At 40.9% G+C, this 22709-nt stretch overlaps 1 protein-coding gene across 7 annotated transcripts in view; it reads right to left on the reverse strand.

Moving 5' to 3' along the window:
- The window catches only part of KALRN (kalirin RhoGEF kinase), an 872788-nt gene that overhangs the window by 71820 nt on the left and 778259 nt on the right, over nucleotides 1-22709 (reverse strand). For 4 of the 7 annotated variants that reach the window (XM_061609058.1, XM_061609051.1, XM_061609050.1 and 1 more), the window contains 2 exons: nucleotides 6488-6771; nucleotides 5293-5397 (listed from right to left, as the gene is read on the reverse strand). In XM_061609058.1, coding sequence (XP_061465042.1) covers nucleotides 5293-5397; nucleotides 6488-6771 — 389 coding nt within the window. Of the gene's footprint in view, nucleotides 1-5292; nucleotides 5398-6487; nucleotides 6772-17499; nucleotides 18005-22709 lie in introns of those variants that run through there. The other 3 variants (XM_061609049.1, XM_061609057.1, XM_061609053.1) reach the window with 2 other exon arrangements.

Raw genomic sequence — 22709 nt, forward strand, 5'->3', positions numbered from 1 at the left:
ATAACTATATGTTATATGATTATGGTGTTTGAACTATTCATAACTGTCATAAAATGCCTTGTGAGGGCAGGAACTCTGACAGGCAGGGTAAAATCTGTTAAATACATCCTAAATCAAGACTATGGATTCAAAATAACTGTCCATATTGGTAATATATGTACATAAGAAGCAGTTCTTGTTAAACCAATAGACTGATAGAAGGTGGTGGTGGTGGTCGTGAGAATGCAGGGGCCCCAATCTACATACAATGTACAGGGCTCAAAATCTGTTGGCACCCTGATGCCCAGTCCTACAGTCCTGGGCCTTCATGAAAAGAATTCTGGCCCAAAGATGGCAGGGCCATGGAATCATTTCACCTGGACTACTCTAGTCCCTGGTAGTGCTCTGAGCCTACACTTTGCCACACAAACCCTTCTCCTGTCCAATTGATCCTATGTAGAAAAAGTACAGAACAGGTACAAAAATATGCATAGAAAGCAGTAGGGAGAACTGCATATGACTTGCATATTGGTCACCTGTCTAAAGGGCAGGCAGAGCTTAAAAACTAAACTGATTAATAAAGTTTAACCAACTCCACAGGTGTAGGCTCTCAGAGGGGAGAAGAGAAAAGGCAATCAAGCACCAAGATAAACGTAGTGAAATTAGTAAGTGTGGTTAAAATTGGACCCCGAAAAGTGACAGCAAAGATTTGGCAGGTATTTATCTCAATAAAGCAGACTATTGTCCGAAAGTAAGCCTGCACTGACAGTTGAAGGCTCCTTAGGAATTGCTGCCAAGTGATGCATCAATCCAGTCATTTTATCCTTAAGAATACCTACAGTAGACATTTTGTCAGTCTCCTCTGATAGCTTACCTTTCACTCAGAGCCAATCAGCAACTCAAATTAAAGTGAGCAAAAACAGAATTCCATGTAACTGTAAAGGTTACTTCAGAATAGAACATAGAGGAATTACCTACAGAGACCAGTCTCTGTGATGCGGGGCGGAAAGTGTTCCAGTGCTTTGTTTTTCCACGGAAAATTTTCCATTTAATTAGTTACAATGAATAGATGTCCATTGTAGATATGATATTAGGTAAGCTTGTCATTTTCAAAAAATTAGGTTTGCTTAGAGCAGTGTGGCATAGTGGATAGAGTGTTGTACTACGACCTGGGAGTCCAGGGTTCGAATCCCCCCACAGCCACGAAGCTCACTGAGTGATGCTGGGCCAGTCACTGCCTCTCAGCCTCAGAGGAAGGCAATGGTAAGCCCCCTCTGAATACCGCTTACCATGAAAACCTTATCCATATGGTTGCCATATGTCGGAATCGACTTGAAGGCAGTTCATTTCCATTTTCACCAATACAAGTAAAATAAACATGGTACATTAGATCACTTTCTAGGGTAATCAAACCATTTCAGGAAAATTTTCCAATTCAAAGTATTCCAGAAAACCCACATCACTAACAAATCTTAGTTTAATAAAAGCCTTTTTAAAAAATGAAGAATACAAGCTGCTGCAAATGTCTTTCTGGAAGCACAATAAAAAGTTTTTCATCTTGGAGATTTAACTGCCCCTGTTTATACAAATTCACTGCATCCCCCTCCAAGACATGCATAACCCTAATCTTCACTTTTCTTGCAGCTTCTGATTATGGGCGGCACTCAAGACTGTTCTGCTAACGTTTTTTCTTCAGAGACTACATGGCAAATGACTAGAATACAAATGCAAAGGTTCAGTATTCAACCTAAGAATTCTCTCAACCTATACAGATTACAGCCTTGGTGCTTAGGGTCAAGGTTCACATGATGCTTTGGGTCTCTCAATATGGCCAAAGTGGTTTTGTTTACAACCAGAACAGCTGTGGGAAGCTGCGATCTACACCAGAAGCTCATGCCAGAAGGAATGGACACATCACATTCCCTTTGGGCCATTTCTCTCATCAAGATCACTCCTTCTAATTGCTATTTGTCCTAGAGGGGAAAAGATAATTCATGTATTTCCTCCTGCAGGGCAAAACACAGCTTTTTTTTGAAGAGAGGAGGAGGGAAGAGATCTATAAGAAAAATAGCTTGCAGGAAAACAGATAAGCATCCCCCTCTCAACCCTCACCCCCACACTCCAAGTCAGATAAACAGCTTCTTGCAACTGCTTTGGTGGGAGGAAAAAACCTTGGGGAAACAATTCACTTGATTCAGCATCATGAGTAGGTTGCCCCAATGCAACTTGTCAATTACTCCACAGCTTCTCAACATATTGCAGATACAAGGCACTTTTTGCCTCTCTAATAAGTCTAGACAATTGAGGAGTAAATGTTCCAATGCACAAAGTGAAGTAATGCAAGGATTGCAAAATTATTCTACAAGCACAATCCCATAGCATCAAGCATGAATGAACTATTTAAATCAAAGCCCTGTCCATGTCTCTTTTAGGGCTAATCACACCTAGCCACTATTAAGAACAATGTAACTCTGCTGATGGGGAAAGGGAGGGCTTGCAATGACCAAAAAGTCCTCTCTTCATATAGCCATGGACACCGCGTTATGACATAAAGTACCAAACCTAGGGAAAACAAGTGAGGGTCATATCCCACAACCAATGAGGTGAACTGGGGCATCATATTGTGGGGAACTGCCTGGATTCAGGTTTTTTGTGCACGTGGGTTTAACTCTTATGCTGTATACAGTAAGGAAAGGAATGCTAAAAATTTTTAAAAGGGCATCTAAACACATTGGGATACAAAACATCCTGACAAGAACAGATCCCATTCAGTTCTTTGCCATGTGGCTACTATTCTGCTGAGGGGGAACAGAATGTTGTCCTTTAAACATATGTGCCTGCTGCAGTGGCCCAGATGTTGTTGCCTCTCTTCATAAGGCAGGTGCACCAGTGCTCTGATAATTTTGGTTCTCCTTTCCTCTATCATTCCAGCACTATAGTATCTTTTCTGAGATAGGGTGACCTAAACTGTAGTCATTTTAGGTGGCTTCAAGAGAAAATCTACCTTGTGCATCATACTGAAACTATAATGAATGTGGAACACTCAGCCCACTTCTATGTATTTATTTATTTATTTATTTAATTAAGCTTATATACCGCCCGACTAGCAACAGCTCTCTGGGCGGTGAACATTAAAAATACAATAAAAATAACACAATACAGTATATCACAATACAAAACTGTACAAAAAACTGTACAGTCTAAAATCAAATTATAATAATTTAAATTAACAGGAATTAAAATGCCTCAGAGAAGAGAAAGGTTTTAACCTGGCGCCGAAAAGATGATAGTGTCGGCGCCAGGCGCACCTCCTCAGGAAGACCATTCCATAGTTCGGGGGCCACCACTGAGAAGGCCCTAGATCTTGTCACCACTCTCCGGGCTTCCCTATGAGTCGGAACCCGGAGGAGGACCTTCGTAGTAGACCGTAGTGTACGGGCCGGTTCATATCGGGAGAGGCGTTCCGACAGATATCGTGGTCCCACGCCGTATAAGGCTTTATAGGTAAATACCAACACTTTGAATCTGGCCCGGAAGCATATTGGAAGCCAGTGCAAACGGGCTAGCACAGGTGTTATATGCTCAGACCGCTTAGTTCTTGTTAGCAGTCTGGCCGCCGCATTTTGCACTAGCTGTAGCAAGTTGATGAAAACAGAAGTTGTCACAGTATTCTGTTTTTTTCCTTTACATTTTTCTTGATATTTGTTGTTAACATCCCTTTCTGGAACAGACTTTAAGACAGCCTTGCAAATCAGTGCACAACATATGTTGTTGTTATGTGCCTTCAGGTTGATTATGACTTATGGCGACCCTATGAATCAGTGACCTCCAAAAGAGCATCTGTCATGAACCACCCTGTTCAGATCTTGTAAGTTCAGGTCTGTGGCTTCCTTTATGGAATCAATCCGTCTTGTTTGGCCTTCCTCTTCTTCTACTACCTGCTGTTTTTCCCAGCATTATTGTCTTTTCTAGTGAATCATGTCTGCTCATGATGAGTCCCCTTCCTATGTTGTTTAACAGTTTTATGTTGATAGTAATATGTAATATAATTGCTGTGTTAGCTGTATAAAATCATTTACTATTGTTTATTGGAACTGTTAGTTGCTACTGTATCTCCTTCAGATGTCCCTGCTGGCAGCTTTATGACTTGTACATCCAATCCTATAACAAAAGTAAACTTGTGGATTACATTTTGTAGCATAGATGTGCCGCCCTGGCCTGCATTTCTATGGGAGTGGGAACCAAAGGTTATTGGGCTTCAGCTTGCTCCTATCCACAGAGCAAGGACATTATGGCACCGGGAACCTCAGCACAGGCAGCTGATTGATGAAATGTGATACCTGTCACGGTACAAGGTGCTGAAATAAGCTAAGGGAAGGTAACGAACATTCACCAGACTGCTCCCAAATGTGGGAAGCTTTTCTATACCTTGGCACAACCTGCGTCACACACTGGCACATCAGAAGTTATTGCCAGATTTACCTTGACCATTTTTGCTGCAACATAGATGCATGCAATGCCAGCATCGTGCCAAAACACCACATGCTTGGCTGTTGCTGTACAGCAATGTTTTTAAAGTAGACCTCTGGGAAACCCAGAGGTTCTTTGGAAGCTTATCAAGCATTTCTCCATGAGAATATCTGTAACAGTTGACAAGCTTCCCTAAAAGACAGCTTACCCACCACCGACAACTTCCCTTGCAGCTGCGTATTGCAGGGGAAACATTGGATATGTTTTAGTGCTCACTCTCCGTTCATGTAGGAAGATGGTGAGGTCAAAGAGACAGGCACATGCCCAATGTGAACCAAGCATTTGCATTAGAATATACTCCAGAAGCATTCATACTGCCCAGAAATTCCTCATCAGGTAAGTTGACATGGAAAGCTATCTTCTGAAGGTAAAAAATTGCAGAATCACTGCTCTATAGCAAAGACATGAAATGCGAAACATGGAAGAAAATTCAAGCTACAGAGATAAGCAGACTAAGTCACAAATATTCACACCACAGGGAAAAAATGGAGATTGATATCCTTGGTCACTGTAACCAAGGCTTTGAAGATGGATTGCTCAGTGCCAATCCTTCTGGATACAAAGTGAGGATGTATACCTAATTTCAATATATAGTAACCTAGTGAAACATCATGCCTGGCTCCTTGGATCCTAGGAGGATTTTTTTTTAAAGCAGAGTTATTCTGAGAGAGAAAGAAAGAAAAAGAAAGAAAGAAAGAAAGAAAGAAAGAAAGAAAGAAAGAAAGAAAGAAAGAAAGAAAGAAAGAAAGAAAGAAAGAAAGAAAGAAAGAAAGAAAGTCCTACCATGTCATCTTGTGTGGGGTCATTATCAAAAATCTTCATAGGAGGAGGGAGTGGTGTATGAGATTCTTCATCTGGCTCATCTTCGCCCCAACCTTTCTTGCTCTTCTGGAAGCAAGGGAATTTTCATTATGAACAGATAAAATTATGTAAAATGAGAGAACCCCTCAAGATATCATTATGATGCTGGAATTCCATTATCAGACCAACTCCAACCAAGAGTGAAGAGTAGGTTGTTGTGATCAATATAAAAAGCAGCTGTATGGCAAATAAGATACCTTAATTTCTCTAACTTATCCTTTCCAGTGTTTAGGCAGGTAGAAAGGGAGTTTCACACATAATATACACAAACGTACATACCTCACGTTAACATCTACATGTACCATTACCAATTTATTTTAAAGAGGCAAGGAGATCTATAATAAACCATTCATCACAGCATTCAAAATTTGTTAAGACAGACCACAATGCTACTTAAAATAGCAAATGGTCATCGGCTACCAACAAACCAGAGTTCTATTAACCCGTCGTCAACATCCTCATTAACTGGATCTGGCTGCCAGGCATGAAAAAAATCTTTTTTGAGGCTTGCCACATTCCTGGGCATATATTTGAATGAGTATGCTAGCTCTTTCCAACAACTTAGTTCTATTTCTTTCTTTCTTTCTAGCATGCTATATCACTCTCACCACTGCCAGAGCATCACCTGAAATCATGTACAATGCATCACTAATAAAATCACAATAAAGTGATTTAAAATGCTATCAACAGCAATTAGAACAGTCATAAAATGCCCATAAGGCATCCATATCTGCAGCAGCAAAAGAAAAATACCAAACCTATGCAGACCTTGCCACAAAGTGACCAAAAGAAAAGTAGTGCTAAATAATATGCAAGAGCTCTGCTTCCCTTGGTAGCGTTTTACATCACATAGCAAAGACGGTGAACAGTGGACATACCCAAGATTTGGGAATTAGGAGCCAACAATCTGCAGAGATTAAAGAGTAATTGGCCTGCATAGCTGGATACAAGTTCTCTTGTTTTAGAGAGGATATCGGGCTTTCCCAATTTTGATATGAGGCTGGATCTTTCTCTATGGTTACTTCAAAACTTATTCTCAAAACAAACAGTGAATAATAAAATAAATGGAAGTGCTATGTTCAAGTCAGCATTCTTTTTTTTTTAAAAAGGGTCAAACCTCATCAGCACTGTCTCCTTGAGGAGTGGTCTCATCTCCAGGCTTGGGGGATCCCAGGTCAAAGCTCTTCCTTCCTTCACGCACTTTCTTCTGCTTCTTGAGGTTACTGTCTGCCTTTCCACTATTCAATCGGCGTACAGGGCTGGTTAGCCATTTTTTCAGTGTGTTGGTAGACCGCTTTGGACCAGGGGAGCTTTGGATGGAATTGAGGGATGGCTGAGGCTGCAAATTGGCCACCGATTCAGACTTCCCTCCATTTTCATTGGAGGAGGCCAAATAAGAATCTGCCAGCACAAAAGAATAAAGATACTAAACAAGACTGGGTATTAAGTTAGACAATTCTTTCTGGAAATGGTAGCCAAGTTTTGACGACATATGATTAAGCCAGAATGAGAGTGCTGTGTTTAGAAGCTGTGTTTAGAATTAGAAGGGAACACAGAGTTATGTCTATGGCAAGTCCCCACTAAAGGTACTCGTTTCCCTTTCTACAGGTATCCGCCATTCCTTCGTGTCCTTATGGAACACTCTAAATCTTATATTGTATTAACTGACCTATTTGTCAGGTATGAGTATGGATAATCTTCTTGGAGTACAGAGGACTTCCCAAATCCACAGTACTGCTACTTTTTCTGCCAAAACAACAAAGAGTCCATTATGGCCAGTTGGATGTCCATCCATACATTTAACAAAGGGAAGTTTGCTTTTTTTGGCCAAGTTAGTGGGCCTCAGTCCCCTTAGTACTACAGAGCTGTCTTATCTGGAAAAAAAAAAATAGCTGGCACTAGCTATTCACTGCTACTGTTATTTTCAGCCTGCATATTCACACTAAGCAGCATTAAACTGGCAAGAGATAAGCAACTACTGAAAACAGTTCCGCTCTGCTATCTTATGTACAATAGGCTTTGGACATTTTCCATTCACAGAAGCCACATGATTTGGAGGCGGAGTGGGGGGGATAATAACTCAAACCATTATCAGAATGCTGTTTGTCAGCAGATTCTAAGGTCTGAGACTGGTTATTCTGAAGAGGTATGGAGGATACAAGTTAGTCTTCTCCCCACCTCCATTCGAATTTTACAGAAGTGCCTTGTACTCCGCATATGCTCACTACAAAGTGAGTAACTTTCTCTACCCCATGCTTCAGCAAGACCTTCCCCATAAAGAAGTTCTGTACTTTGGCACAGACTCAACTACCACTGCCAGGGCACTTTGATCAGCTGGTTACACAAGCAGTTGCTGAATTAGTTTATAAAAATACCAACATATATGTGGGGGTCTGAACACCTGGGAAGGTGCCATATTGACATCTCTGTACAATGGAGCTTTGTTCTTCAGTATAGCAGCCTCGTGTTAAGCAAGCCAGCCTTAGAAAATGGATGAACATTTTATTTGCCTCATATATAATTTCTGCACAAACTCTGTACAACATGCTGCAGTGCCATAACATGCTCTGTGTTTGATCCAGTATTCTTACCTACACATTAATGGATGGACAATGCAACCATCAAGCCTAGCCCCTCCCAACATATGAATAAGCGAGTTTCTTTGGATAGATGCCAAAGAAACAAATCTAGTGTGTGAAGTTTCTATGTAGCCAAGCAATGGTTAAAAAAATTCAAGCCTTAATTTTCTATTTTACACTGAAGTTCTTTTAGGACTCAAAACATTTCAATAGTAGCCACCAACATTAAAAAAACTCCAAATATGAGAAGAACTAGAGTTTCAAGAGCAGCAACTGATATTACATTAATATATATACATATTTAAAAATAGATTCTATTCCACACTGAGCCTTTGGAATTGGGTGGAAATTGGTGTTATTAAAGTATTATGAAATGTTCTGGAAAACTGAAATAAATCACAATCAGAGGTAGCCAATGTGGTGCCGTTCAGATGGGTTGCTGGACTACTGCTCCCATTATCCCCCACCACTAGCCATGCTGGCTTGGACTGATAGGAGCTGTAATCTAACAATCCATTGGGAGGACACAACATTGGCTACTCCTGTGCAAGTGCAAAGAAAAGCAGTAACACCTAATCTTGCATGTCAGTCTTTGTAACTCTTGACCCTTAATACCACATGATTAGTTGAACCCTAATTATGGTTGATGGACAGGTTAAACAAAAGGTTTAGAACTGAAGAGAACTTAAAGAGCCCAAAGGCTTGGCCTGAAATCATGGATCTGTTTTCACAGACCAAAAGTATCAATACCTGAAATGAAAGAAAATATGATTAAAAGAATAGGCATACCTTAAATTGTATGCCTTAGATCCTAGTTGAACAGGCAACTCATTTGATGGCAACTCCATGTTGACAGACCAGTTCCATTGCTACTTATTCATACAAAGCTTCCATATATTCAAATGCTCTCATTCACTTTTTAAATGGTCAGGCAAATCCCAAGTGCATTTCACAGATTGAAGATAATTTCTCTAGATATGCAGAAGTGAATAGGACAGTTCTTGACACAAAAGATTCAGTGTACATATTAGAGCACACAGCTTCAGTTTGGAACCTAAGCATTTAAATTGGCTAGACCAGCCTTTCCCAACTAGTGGGCCACCAGGTGCTGCTGGACCACAACTCCCATCAGCCTCAGCCAGCATTGCCAATGGTCAGGAAAGATGGGAATTGTGGTCCAATAACATCTGGTGGCTTACTAATTGGGAAAGGCTGGGCTAGACTGTTGGTGGAGATAGACCACCAGCAGCACATCACTCTGGTGCTTAAAAGCTTTCAATGGCTGCCTATAGTGGCTTTCCCTTAGTGGAATTATTGGTGCAAGTCAAAGCACCCACTTTTTACCAATTCTGTACCTGCCTACACCATATCTTATAGGGTCTCCCAAATCTCAGGAGTAGCTTTTCAGGAGGAATGGGGAGGGGGCTTAAGTGAGTAGGGGGAACCACTGAAAACTAAGTACCTTGGTAAGGCTGGTCTAAGGCATTTGCTGATTGAGGCAAGAGACAAGATGGTACTCCCTCCCATTCCAAGTACAAAAGCCAACCAGACTGGCAGTTGAATCTTACTTTAACACTGGCAGCAGGACAGCTTCTTTCATCATACCTGCAAGCAGCAGGCTAGCTTAATAGGTTCAGACAGGCCACATGGCATTCACAGCTCTGTCCTCTAGTATCTTGCTGCTACTCCCTACTCACCAGCATCCATTCCCTGAGGCAGCCACCCCACATTGTCTGATGGTTGGGCTGGCCCTGTGTCTTGTATAAATGTAAGCCGAATTATCATTTAGACTACATTAACACAACTAGATGAAGAGCAAAGCAGCTCTCTCTGGGAACCTGCACATTCACTTTTTCATGCTAAGTCACAGTTTGGCGTAGTGTTGTGTGTGTAAATCAGGTCACTGTCTGGATCCAACTCAGAGAGAGAGAGTAGATCTATGTATAAAATATAGCAGAGCCATCTCAAAATGTTTCAGTGAGAAACTAAAACTCACCATTCATACAGGAAGTAGCAAATATCACAAATTCAGGCAATGAATTACTCAACGCCAGGATTGTTTAGAAGTTCAAAAGTCTGGCCATTAATACTGCCAATCTGCCCTAAGCAACTCTTTGGCTCCTGGCCAGATTCATTAGAGAAATTGTAGTTCTGTATAGGGGTAAGATTTCAACCCCCTTCACACAGGTGGTTTCCTGAATCAGCACTTTTCCTTTAGCAGCACCTAAGTCTCTTTTTAGAGAGCCAGTGTGGTGTAGTGGTTAAGGTGTTGGACTATGTCGAATCCCCACATAGCCATGCTCGCTGGGTGACCTTGGGCCAGTCACTGCCTGTCAGCCTCAGAAGGAGGAAATGGTAAACCCCCTCTGAATTCCGCGTACCATGAAAACCCTATTCATAGGGTTGCCATAAGTCGGAATCGACTTGAAGGCAGTCCATTTTCTCTCTCTTTAAAGTTCCCTTTTGCTATCCAGCAGTAGTAAGGAGGAATGGAAAGCCAGGGGATTGAATTTTTGAGGCATCCAAGATCAACAAGTCAAACACAGGCAGTTTAGGTGAATACCTAAGGCAATAAAATGTTTAAAGGCTGTTCAAAGTAGAAGACAATAATCTAAAACATAAAATTCAGCTAGATGCAGTTTCCACCACTTATGTACAATTTGATAAGTCTTTGATTGATGTTTTTGCTTTGGGCTTATTCCAACAGGTATTTATGAATAAACTGCAGGCTGAGATAAGTGTAACAACTGGATATCTGTCAAAAATACTTTGAATGTTAGGGCTGAGGATAATTCCAGGCACTCCCTTAAGCTTTAATGCTACTACTTCACAGAATGTAAATGAGTATCCTGTATTTCAGGATGGCTCTGCTCTCTAAAGTCATAACTCTACAACATCCCTTCTTGATTGACTGGCAACAGGAAAAGTTGGCATTTGCCTATGGTTACTTGTTCTTGTGAATGTCATGGAAACTTGCTCTTAGCTGCACACCCAACTGACTTGACGGCTTCATCAAAAGGTGTGGATTTTTGTGCATGGTTATTTTAGGACTAAATTACTTACAGTACTTACTGAATACGACGAAAGGTACAGAAGTCATCTCCATTTTTACCTTGATGCAGTTCACAAGTTTAAGGTGCAACCTGTCTGCTTCAAGGATGAGCAAGAAATTTCAGATTTCTAAAACTGACACACAAACACACCCCAAATAGAAACAGACTAAATACAAAGTGACAGTTTGCAAACCTGTTATTACTTGGATCCCAAAAGGAACAGAAAGCTTGTTTGATTCTAATGTTTAGTTTACCCTGTCCAGGTTGTCTAGGTCAATAAAAGAAGCTTTGCTATCAAAGCATTACTGTGCAGGAACTTGCCTTCCAAGGCCATTAGAGAGAATGTGATTATGGGATTAACATGAAATTAAAAAACAACAACTAGAGATCTTTTATTGAAACACATTCTGCTCATCTTGCAGAAATTTCCTTGACTGTGCATTTTAGAGAGGTCTCTTATTTAGAAAGAAAATAGATTCAACACTGAACAATTTATAGGAATGTCACATAAATATTACTTACTGACTGAAAAATGAAATTATGCCAATGAAAACAAGCAATGCCTTGTCATACCAATTGCTCCTGGCTTCTTTAAAAAAAGAATTTAGTTTGCCCATCCCACCAAAATCCCAGTTCTCGGGATATACCACACACAAAACATGAAAGTAATATGGTGAAGTGCCGGATGACTGGAGAAGAGCTAATGTTGTCCCTATCTTTAAAAAGGGCAAAAAGGAGGAACCGGGGAACTACAGACCAGTCAGCCTAACATCAATCCCTGGAAAAACTCTGGAGCAGATTATAAAGCAGTCAATCCGTAGGCACCTTGAAAACAATGCAGTGATTACTAGGAGCCAACCAGGAAAAAGAAACCAAATGCAGAGTTATAAGATGGGGGATACTTGGTTCAGCAATACGACATGTGAGAAGGATCTTGGAATTGTCGTTGATCACAAGCTGACTATAAGCCAACAGTGCGATGTAGCTGCAAAAAAGGCAAATGCTATATTAGGCTGCATTAACAGAAGTATAGTTTCCAAATCATGTAAAGTATTAGTTCCCCACAATTCAGCACTGGTTAGGCTTCATCTTGAATACTGCATCCAGTTCTGGTTTCCGCATTTCAAGAAGGATGCAGACAAACTGGAACAGGTTCAGAGGAGGGCAACAAGGATGATCAGGGGACTGGAAACAAAGTCCTATGAGGAGAGACTGAAAGAACTGGGCATGTTTAGCCTGGAGAAGACTGAGGGGAGATATAACAGCACTCTTCAAGTACACGAAAGGATGTCACACACAGGAGGGCCGGGTTCTCTTCTCGATCGTCCCAGAGTGCAGGACAATGAATAATGGGCTCAAGTTGCAGGAAGCCAGATTTCAACTGGACATCAGGAAAAACTTCCTAACTGTTAGAGCCATACAACAATGGAACCAATTACCTAAAGAGGTAGTGGGCTCTCCAACCCTGGAGGCATTCAAGAGGCAGCTGGACAGCAATCTGTCGGGAATGCTTTGATTTGGATTCCTGCACTGAGAGGGGGTTGTACCTGATGGCCTTATAGGCCTCTTCCAACTGTACTATTCTGTGATTCTATCTATTCTATGTCATTGGATCAATTTCTGTTGACACACATATTCACATATATATACACAAACACATACATATATTAAAAATGGAACCTTTCATATGGACTGGTAAGGCAAAAGACTTTAGGTCAGCAGTGCATCATGTGTTGTCTGTAGGAGGCGCAGGTATCTCTAAATGTAGAATCTTGCGTGGCCGGCTAGGAGAGACATGTATAGAAACCTTTGACAACAACTACTGGTTACTCTGAATGGTACTGAGTTACTTACACTAATGAGTCATAAGAACACTAGATTATAATGACTTACACTAATGATTCATGAGAGCAGTTCATTATATAACCAATAAAAGGATCCTCTTGCATACTCCAAAGTCTTACACCACCTTAGTTTTCTTAGAGCAGTGAAGAGAAATTTTGGAAATTGCAAGGATATGCTGCCAGCTGAGTTCTATATGCAAATAGTTATCCAACTGACAATACTTCTTTAGTGTTCAAGATGTTGCAGGAAAAAATAGGCATCCCAAAATGTTACCTGATCTTACTATGTACTGCAATGTATTTCATGTGTGCAAGAGTGAAATTTGACCTGTGTAATTACACATAATCTAAGCAAAAGTTACTACGACCAAATAGAAAGATTACTGCTACCCTCCCCCCAAAAAACGCTTGAGACAGGACACAAAACCAGTAAAAGTCAGATAGCCGTTTTAAGACTGAACATATGTGAAATGAGCAATGTCTCTTTGGAGTTCTAAATTTCTGATAGCAGAAGCACACCCACATACCCCATCATATTAGAAGGCACACATCAATCTTATAACCCCAAAAGTTTACTCATAGTGTGCAAATGCAAGAGAGGAATCCACCATCAGAAGAAACCATCCATCTTTCTGCATTAAGTCACTGATCAATCTGACATGCCTCCTGATTGAACACTGATTCACGCAAAGTCTTCTCCCCACCTGCTTCCTCATAATCTTTTGGTTGGATCTACGGCAGCACCACTAACTCTTCACATATTGAGTAAAGAAGGCCAAAAAGACAGAATGGGGGGGGGAGGTAGGTATTCCTCCTCTGAAGGGAAGGGCCAGAGAAGGTCCTGAAGAAATTAGAAAGGTAAGAGATTAGTATTTTTTTAAAATAACAAATTAGGAATACCAAAGGAAGGGGATAAGAGAGGAAAGCTATTATAGGAGGAAGAAATGAATGCAAAAGCAGCAGAAGACAGATGGATGAAGCCGCAGTTTTGGGGGGCAGATATAAAAGTTGTAAAAATGGGGAGCGGGATAAGAACTGAGATGAGTAAAAACACTTTGAGACACATGTGGAAGGGAGAAGAAAAGGCAAAACTATAAAATTAAAAAACCTTGTCTACTTAAGGGTCTTTGGATCATTAAGTTCTACCTAAAAATGGGGACTCAGCCAATACCTGTATTTCACTCGAGGATGGCTGAATTATGAAACTCTTTGCCACAAGGAATTGCTGTGGCAAACAATTTGGAAATTTCTAGACAGGATTTAAATATTAATACAAAATGTCAGTAAGACCCAGTGGATTATGCAAAACTCTCATCTCCATCCACCATCATTTTGTGAATGACTCCATCTCTACACCACTGTGATACGTGGGTCTCTCTAAAGGCACCTTGGTGCAGCAAGTTTGAGATCTGCTGATTTCAACAATTTATTTCCTGTGGCACACACTCAGTTTTCTTAACAGCATACACATTTATGAATTGCAAAGTTTGAATGCCCAGACAATTGTTAAATTAGCTTGTCCATAATTTTCCTCTCCAAAGCTGTACACTCTTCTAATCCTAACGGGGGAAAAGAAGGTCTAACCCCCCCCCTCCACTAACTCATTAGACCAGCAGCAGGGAACTTTTTTTGCTCCCACCCTGTGAGATAACTTTGACAGATGGGTGGGGCAACCCTCCTGTCAATCATGTTACATCACAATTTTATCATGTGGGTTGCCCACCCACCTGCAAAGTTGGCCCACAGGGTGAGAGCAAAGGAGGTTTCCCATCCCTGGGTTAATGAGTTAGTTGGTGGGGGGCTGGCAAGCTCTAAGGGTAGATTAGCAAGGGGTGGGGGAAACAGGGGCAGGGTTCTAAGTGGGGATGGCGAGCAATGCAAGCAGGGGCAAAGCTGTCCAGCTGTTCAATTGGACATCAGGAAAAACTTTCTAACTGTTAGAGCCATACGACAATGGAACCAATTACCTAGAGAGGTAGTTGGCTGTCCGACACTGGAGACATTCAAGAGGCAGATGACAGCCATCTGTCGGGAATGCTTCGATTTGGATTCCTGCACTGAGCAGGGGGTTGGACTTGATGGCCCCTTCCAACTCTACTATTCTATGATTTCTATGATGCTATGATTCCTAGTGTAATAAATGAAAAGGTAAAAAAATTAGCTAGCATCTGCTGGACAAAAGGAATTATAAAAAGGCCAAATTGCTCTGATTCTATGGAATTTAATACCACATGTTCATTTCCACTGTACTAAATGGTTAGGCCTCATCTTGAGTACTGCTTCCAATTCTGCACACCACATTTTAAGAAAGATGCAGACAAACTGGAACAGGTTCAGAGGAGGGCAACGAGGATGATCAGGGGACTGGAAACAAAGCCCCATGAGCAGAGACTGAAAGAACTGGGCATGTTTAGCCTTGAGAAGAGAAGACTGAGGGGAGCTTTAATAGCACTCTGCAAGTACTTCAAAGATTGTCACACAGAGAAAGGCCAGGATCTCTTTTGATCACCCCAGAGTGCAACACACAGAATAATGGGCTCAAGTTGCAGGAAGCCAGATTTCAACTGAACATCAGGAAAAACTTCCTGTTAGAGTGGTACGACAATGGAACCAATTACCTAGGGAGGTAGTGGGCTCTCAACACTGGAGACCTTCAAGAGGCAGTTGGACAACCACCTGTTGGGCATGTTTTAATTTGGATTCCTGCATTGAGCAGGGGGTTGAACTCGATGGCCTTATAAGCCTCTTCCGACTCCATGATTCTAAATGAGGTTCAAGTTAGGCCTTAGAAAGAAGAGTAACTGATTCAATTTCTTCTATTTGATGTCATCATGTGGAATTTATACCAAAGTGACAGTGACCTTTGGGGTAGGGGAAAGAACTGAATCATTTAAAGATTGAAAGCATACATTCCCCTCAGAGAAACTTTTAAGAAAGGGCAGCACAGTTAATTAGCTGCACATGGTCACAACCAACAGCCAGCAAGACAATGAGTCAACTAACATAATTACAGATGGAAGGGGCAGTGAAAGTTCAGGTGGCACGCAAATGTTTCATAGCATAGCAGTATGACAATGATTTTCTTTATGAACTCTATTAACTTCCGTTCTTAATAAGCTGGTGCCTTTACAGACTTAAAAGCACACCATCTTTTATGCTTCATGTTAAAGTCAACCAAGCAGGAAAATTGACTAGTTTCTTTGATCCCTACAGAAATCCCCCTGAAAGAACACAAGCCATGGGCCATTAACCAGACAGCTTTTCCACTTCTGCAAGTCAAGGAAAGGATTTGGGAAACTGGGTAAGCGAGAGCTGTAACTAGCCATTGCTGCCTACTTGATTTGTGGCTTGGCAGAAGGAAAAAGAAGAGAATTTAGCTGAGTATTTTTTTCATCCTCTGATTATAAGACATCATCCCCAAATTAGATGAAAGCGATGAATTGAAGTCACTACAGTCAGCCAGCTATTTAAAAGAAATCATCCTTTCCCACACTCTCTGGGTCAATTTTGTGTGAATTCACATGCCTAGAAGCCACATAGCAGGCACCTAAAAGCCTGTCACATAGTGCTGGCCACTACACTTAAAGCAGCTGACAGAAGCATCCAATCATATAGTTAAGTCCAGTAGGGTGGTTTTTAATTATTTTTAGATTTTGCTGAAATGATTGTGTGTGTTTGTGTTTTATTTTGTTTTGATCTTGTACACTGCTCCGATAGCTTTATACTATGAAGCAGTCTATACATTTGTTTTTAAAAAAGGGTGTCGTTGTTACAGCCTTTTACCACAGAGCTCCAAGTCATCAGACTCCATCCTCAGAAGAGGGTTCAAGAAAGCATCCCACCAGTTTCAAGTAACCACTGCCAAATTTCCAACAGGGACATTTGCTAAAAACTGCAGCTGTATAGCCATAATGTAGGTGACTGCGTTAACAAATTGAACTGTTGCATAGCATCCACATGTGTGCCACTGCAGGACTTTCTGCTTATAAACTTTTTGCAAGAATTTAGTTTTATATTTACTGTATTTTAATGGTTTTTACTGTATTTTTTAAAATTAGTTGTAAACTGCTTTGATGTTAAACAAAATAGTGGTATGCAAATATATTTGTAAATAAAGAAAATAAAAATAAATCTCTTTCATGGTTGATTTGTGAGCAGTTTACCAACTAGACTAGTGTGATCAGACAAAGCTCCATTGGAAAAATGCTTAGCCAAACTCCATTTTTTGACTAGCTTTGTATAAGATGATGCTGGCCTTGGATGATGTAATCTGTTCTAATATGGAATTTATTTCATTAACAGATGAAATGGGAAGGCCCTTCACAGCTGAATTTGGGAGCCAACAAATGAAGATAATATCTGATGCTTTGTGAAACAATGGGGCTTGTGTCAAGCTAACAGGTGCTTGGAAAACATGTATATTAGAGCTGCATTTGAATCTTGCATTACAACAACTGCTACTGTGAATGATTTGGAAAATGGATGGAGATGATACTCTCTCCTACATAAAACCCCACTGTCTATGTATCAAACTGGGCATTTTCACAAGGAACTGAAAACCGACAATACTATTCAAGTACTGAAGCTTAACATTTTTATCCAACTCGAACAGCATTAAAAGAAATTGAAGACAAAGTTTAATTACAGTTGGATACACAACATTTTATTGAAAGCTGTTATAGTTTTGGATGAAATATGAAGCACAGTGATACATTCTCATATAAGCAGCACGATCTACAGAATGCCCACTCAGTTTGGGATGTAACCTCAGTTGTGAATACTAACAGATTTATGCGTCTGCATCAGGGATTCAGCATGAGCTGCTAGGATAGCAGATGGATGGGAGGCAGAATAGTTGTTACTGGCACCAACCTTCCTTCAGCAAGGAACCAAGGTCTTATTATCAAGTTCTTTTTATTACACTGACGTCTCACCAATGCAGTCTCATCAATGCAACTTTTACATGCCATTTTCTACAGTAAACTCTTCTTAGGTGCAGCAAGTTGCCATGATAACTTTTACCACATCCTAAGGATCCATCAAGAAGAGAGGTTCTCCAGGAGATGTGAAAATGGGTCTCCTCACATGGTCCACGGAGTTCATGTGAGGAAATGACGACAGCATTAAGACTGCTACTTCTATGTATTCTGTATAGTGCCTAGGACATAAAATGAGTGTAGTAGTAGATTCTAGAATTCCTCGACAACAACAAAAGATAGCCAGTTAACTATGAGGAATATATAAGCCTGCATAAATGGTTGAAAGCAGCTGTTCCCAACCTGGTTCCCTCCCGATGTTGTTGGACTCCTGACCAGTGTCCATGCTGGCTGGGGCTGATGGAAGTTGGAGTCCAACTACATTTGGACATCACCAGGTTGAGAAGCCTGGATTTATGAATCAGAACTGATTCAGACCACCTCTTAATGGATATTATATTCTAGTAAACAAGCTATGATCATTTGACCTTTCTGACTTATCCTGATGCTATTGATGGGAGATATTCTTCCCGACAAGGGACTTGTACCTGCTTCTTTTTCTCCTTTCCCAATTTAATCTATGCAAGCACAAGGTTATAGACTAAAGAGAATGTGATATTTAATAGCAACATAAAATCAAGTTTGCCTCATTAATGTCTAAAACAGGACTTTAAGGAAAAGGTAATGCCTGCCAAACACTGGCCTTTTTTCCAGGTGGCATGAAAGCATTTTATACAAGAACTAAAAAAAAGGACAAGAAAAATCTGTTCCCTTCAATCACTTGTCCCATCAGGTAGCAGGCAACGGATAGATTACCACCTAGGAGGATATAGTCCCATGGCCTCCAACTCTCACACTAAAACACACACTTCCGAACCTAATTATGCTTTCAGCTGCCAATCTCAGTAAACCTTGATTTTCTTCCCTATGGGTAGAGATACAATTCTCAGATTGCAAGACAAGACAGTTCTTCAGTTCAAATAATTGAGTGGTTTTATTCATGAATAGTTCACTCACATGTAAGGTACATACTTGTTACCCTGGAACTTACACTATTGCTCAATAAACAAATCAAAATAACTCCCTTTCTTACAAATGGTTTGCTGTCTATTAAGACTATGCAACTGACTTGTCCCCATTAACCTCCTATGATTAGATTCCTTAGGACATCTATTGTGGATAGAGTTGGTTCAGAATGTACCTGTACCATTAATTGCTTTTTAAAGTTAAAGTAGAAAATATCAGTTATTTGATACAGTGGTTAATTTGCCATCATTTTAGTAAGCAGACAGTCAAGGTGATTTTAAATAGCTCATTTTGAAACTGTGTACAATGTACTAAGTCTAGACAAACCTATTTATTCAGGTAGTTCATTTAAGATTATTTTTCAAATGAGCAGCTTGGACACCAAAGCTTCTTATATGTTTAAAATACTATTATAATAAAGCCATTCTTCTGATCAGCGAACTGATTAGCTGATCAGTTCAGAAGTTCTAGCTGTCTCAACCTTGATGGTAGGTACAAAGAGCAGGCCCTCCCCTGGAAGTACCTGCTCCCTGGACAAATGAGGAAGCAGAGTAAATATTTGGGTTGCACAGCTAGGACTGCCCCCCATAAGTCCTTAATGAAGGCTCACAGGGTATGGAGCAGAGCAAATTGATGTGCTAAATCTATGTGTGCAGGATTTTCTAGAAAGTAGTCCAAGAAGTTACCCAAAAAGTCACAACAGTGCCCAATTTCTTGAGTTCCCCAGAACTCTTCATCAGGCTACATTAAAACACACACATACACCAAGGGGAGAGAGAAAAGAGGCTGTTGTTCCAACCATCTGTGTCTGCATCTGTTAAGAGTCTTTACGATGGAGTTTAGGGAGGAGGTAGCAGAAATTCAAATGAGGCCTCAAATGAGGTGCTTTTGACCTCAGAATACTAAGTAAGAACCACATTAGTTGACCACTGGAGTATAAACTGCACTTGTGATTAACTGGATTCTTTAGGGTTTTTAAAGATCATTTAATAAAGATGTTTCCTCAATTTCTTGTTATATGTAATATTTAATACCTATTCATAGCCTCACCCAACTGAAATCCTTTATTCTTGTCCATCTGATGCAAGACCTCATTAACAAATACTCTCTTACATGCACTGAAACAAGATGTGTGTGCACGTTTGTTAACTCCTTACCTTTCAGTCTAGAGAACATACAACTTGGACAACACAATGCACAAAAACTGCTACATTAAAAAATGGATAGCTTATGCCAATGTTCACCTTGCAATTGTTGCCTGTGTATGAAGTATACATACTTGTGGTTTATACTGGCATCAGGGGGAAGGCAGAAATTATATACACACCCTTCTTGTAACCAGGGTGGAAAGAGGACCAGTTAATCTCCCTTTGATTCAGAAGGTACCCAACTTTCTATTTTCCATTGGCTACTCCCCAAACCACCCTGGGCTCCTGCTGGGAGGAATATAAATCAAATAATAAATAAATAAACCCACAAAACCCACACCAAGGGTTACACTGTACATTTCCACAATACTTTCTGAAAGATTTGGTAGTTTAGAAATACTTCTATAAATAAATAAATCAAGCCTCTAATAATCACTTGGTCAATCTTAACCACACTGTATCACATTTACTGCAGAGCGTCCATAAAGCAAGTGGGGGGACCTTTTTCAATCCAAGGGCCACATTCCCTCATGGGGAACCTTACAGGGGCCACATGCCTGTGTCGGGCAGGACTAGAAAGAAAACAGGCTGGAGCAATGAGCTATATTCCAGTCATGTAAAAAGCAGAGTGTTTAAGTTCTTATTTAATATAAGGTAGGGTTACTCACTTTTGTAGGCCCAGAACAAGAAATTTATTGATGAACAGGTTAACACACAACAGGAACTCACAACAGGAAAATGACAGGAAAATGAAAGTAACCATAAGAACAACCTAAAGGGTGGAGACTTAGCTCCAACACATAACATCTGGAGACAATGTTTAAGTCTATCCTAGGAAGCTGCCTTAAACTGAATCAGTATTGGTCCATCTAGCTCACTACTGTCTACACTGACTGGCAGTGGCTCTGCAGGGTTTCAGACAGGGAGTCTACCCCAGCCCTTCCTGAAGCACCAGGGATTGAACCTGGGGCCTTCTGCATCCAAAGCAGATGCTCTGCACTGAGTTATGGCCCTTCCCTCAAGGAATCTGCCCAGGTCCTGCATATTTTGGATTAGGAACATGGGAGCTGCCTGAGTCAGACCATCCATCTAGCGCAGGACTGTCTACGGTGACTGGCAGCAGCTCTCCAGGGTTCCAAATTGGATACATCCCCAGCCCTACCTGGAGATGACATCAGGGACTGAACCTGGGACCTTCTACATGCAAAGCAGATGCTCTACTGCTCAGCTACTGCCCTTCATTCATCATTACTCATCCATTACTAAACAGAGGTTTCTACATCCCTAAGCACCCCTCTCCATCCAGGCAAGCAAGAGGCATGATCAAGGAGGCATTCAGCCAGGCAAACACACTCAAAGAGGGCACAGAGCACAGCCAGGGAAGGGTATGAGCTGCAGACTCCTAGAGGTTCCCTACCGCTGCCATAAAGGTCTTGTCATCTTTAAAGGCCTTTTAAACCTTCCTCTCCTTTGTCAACCCATTCTTAGTGCTACACATCCTATAACTGACCAACAAGAAACTGCATTTTATGCAAACCAATACATCTCAAAAGGATTGCAAAACTAACTGCAACATGCAATTTCTTCTCCCAATCACACACATAATAGGGATTTTGGTACCGAAGGTACTACAAGGAACCATGTTGAAAGGAGGGGGAGGGGAGGAAGAGAGAATGGGTGAGGCAACTTTTCTTCTACAAGTGCTCTAATTCCACATGTGCATGGTTACATAACAAAAACCTGACACTGTGTTGATCCCACAGACCTTCAATGCATGCACTGGGGGAGGGGGCATTTCATGCCATGCACCCATAGTTCTAGTTCATTGGTATTAAGTCTGCACATTCACAACTAACTTTTGGCATATGAAGAACATACATTCTCTTGAGCATCCTCTATGGCCTGTTTCTCTCTACTCATTGACTTGCACACATTTGTTCTGCCCCACCAAGAGAAATGTCTCACCTATATTGTGTCTTGTATAAAAGCATATACGTCTGCAGTTTTCAGCAGTAGTACAACTACTACTGGCTGGTAAGACAGGCTTTCCCCAGACAGTACATCTCAATAATTCCAGCTGTTTCCTCATAGTTATCATTCAGGAAGCACAAGAAAACTCAACAAACTTGTTCAGGACTTGTAATCTTTACTATCATTTTCCTTGTCATGCAGAATTTCAGATCTGCCAGTTTGAATATGCATTTACATTCTCTACTTTAGAGCTCAACTGGAAAACTGGAAAAATGAAGCCTCATAGGACAATGCTGTCGTGCAAATTACATCAGGGAAGGAAGAACTGAGTATATATCACATATTAGAAAGATTCTAATTTCCTTGTCAGTTTTCAACCATTTCCTTAACATACATACTCTCTTTCTGGTAGTCCTAGCCCTGCCAAACTCTGGTATTCACAAATCAGTTCTTGATTCAGAAACCATTGGGCAATTGTTGTTGTTGGCCTGCCTTCAAGTCAATCCCAACTTATGGCGACCCTACGAATAGGGTTTTCACAGTAAGCAGTATTCAGAGATGGTTTTACCATTGCCTTCCTCTGAGGCTGAGAGGCAGTGACTGGTCATCCAGTGAGCTTCATGGCTGTGTGGGGATTTGAACCCTGGTCTCCTGGGTCGTAGTCCAACACTAACCACTACACCACACTGGCTCTTACTGGGCAATAGCTATGGCTATAACTAGAACTCTAAAACAAAGAATA

This window comes from Rhineura floridana, chromosome 2 (genome assembly GCF_030035675.1).
Source record: "Rhineura floridana isolate rRhiFlo1 chromosome 2, rRhiFlo1.hap2, whole genome shotgun sequence".
NCBI classification, from domain to species: Eukaryota; Metazoa; Chordata; class Lepidosauria; order Squamata; family Rhineuridae; genus Rhineura; species Rhineura floridana.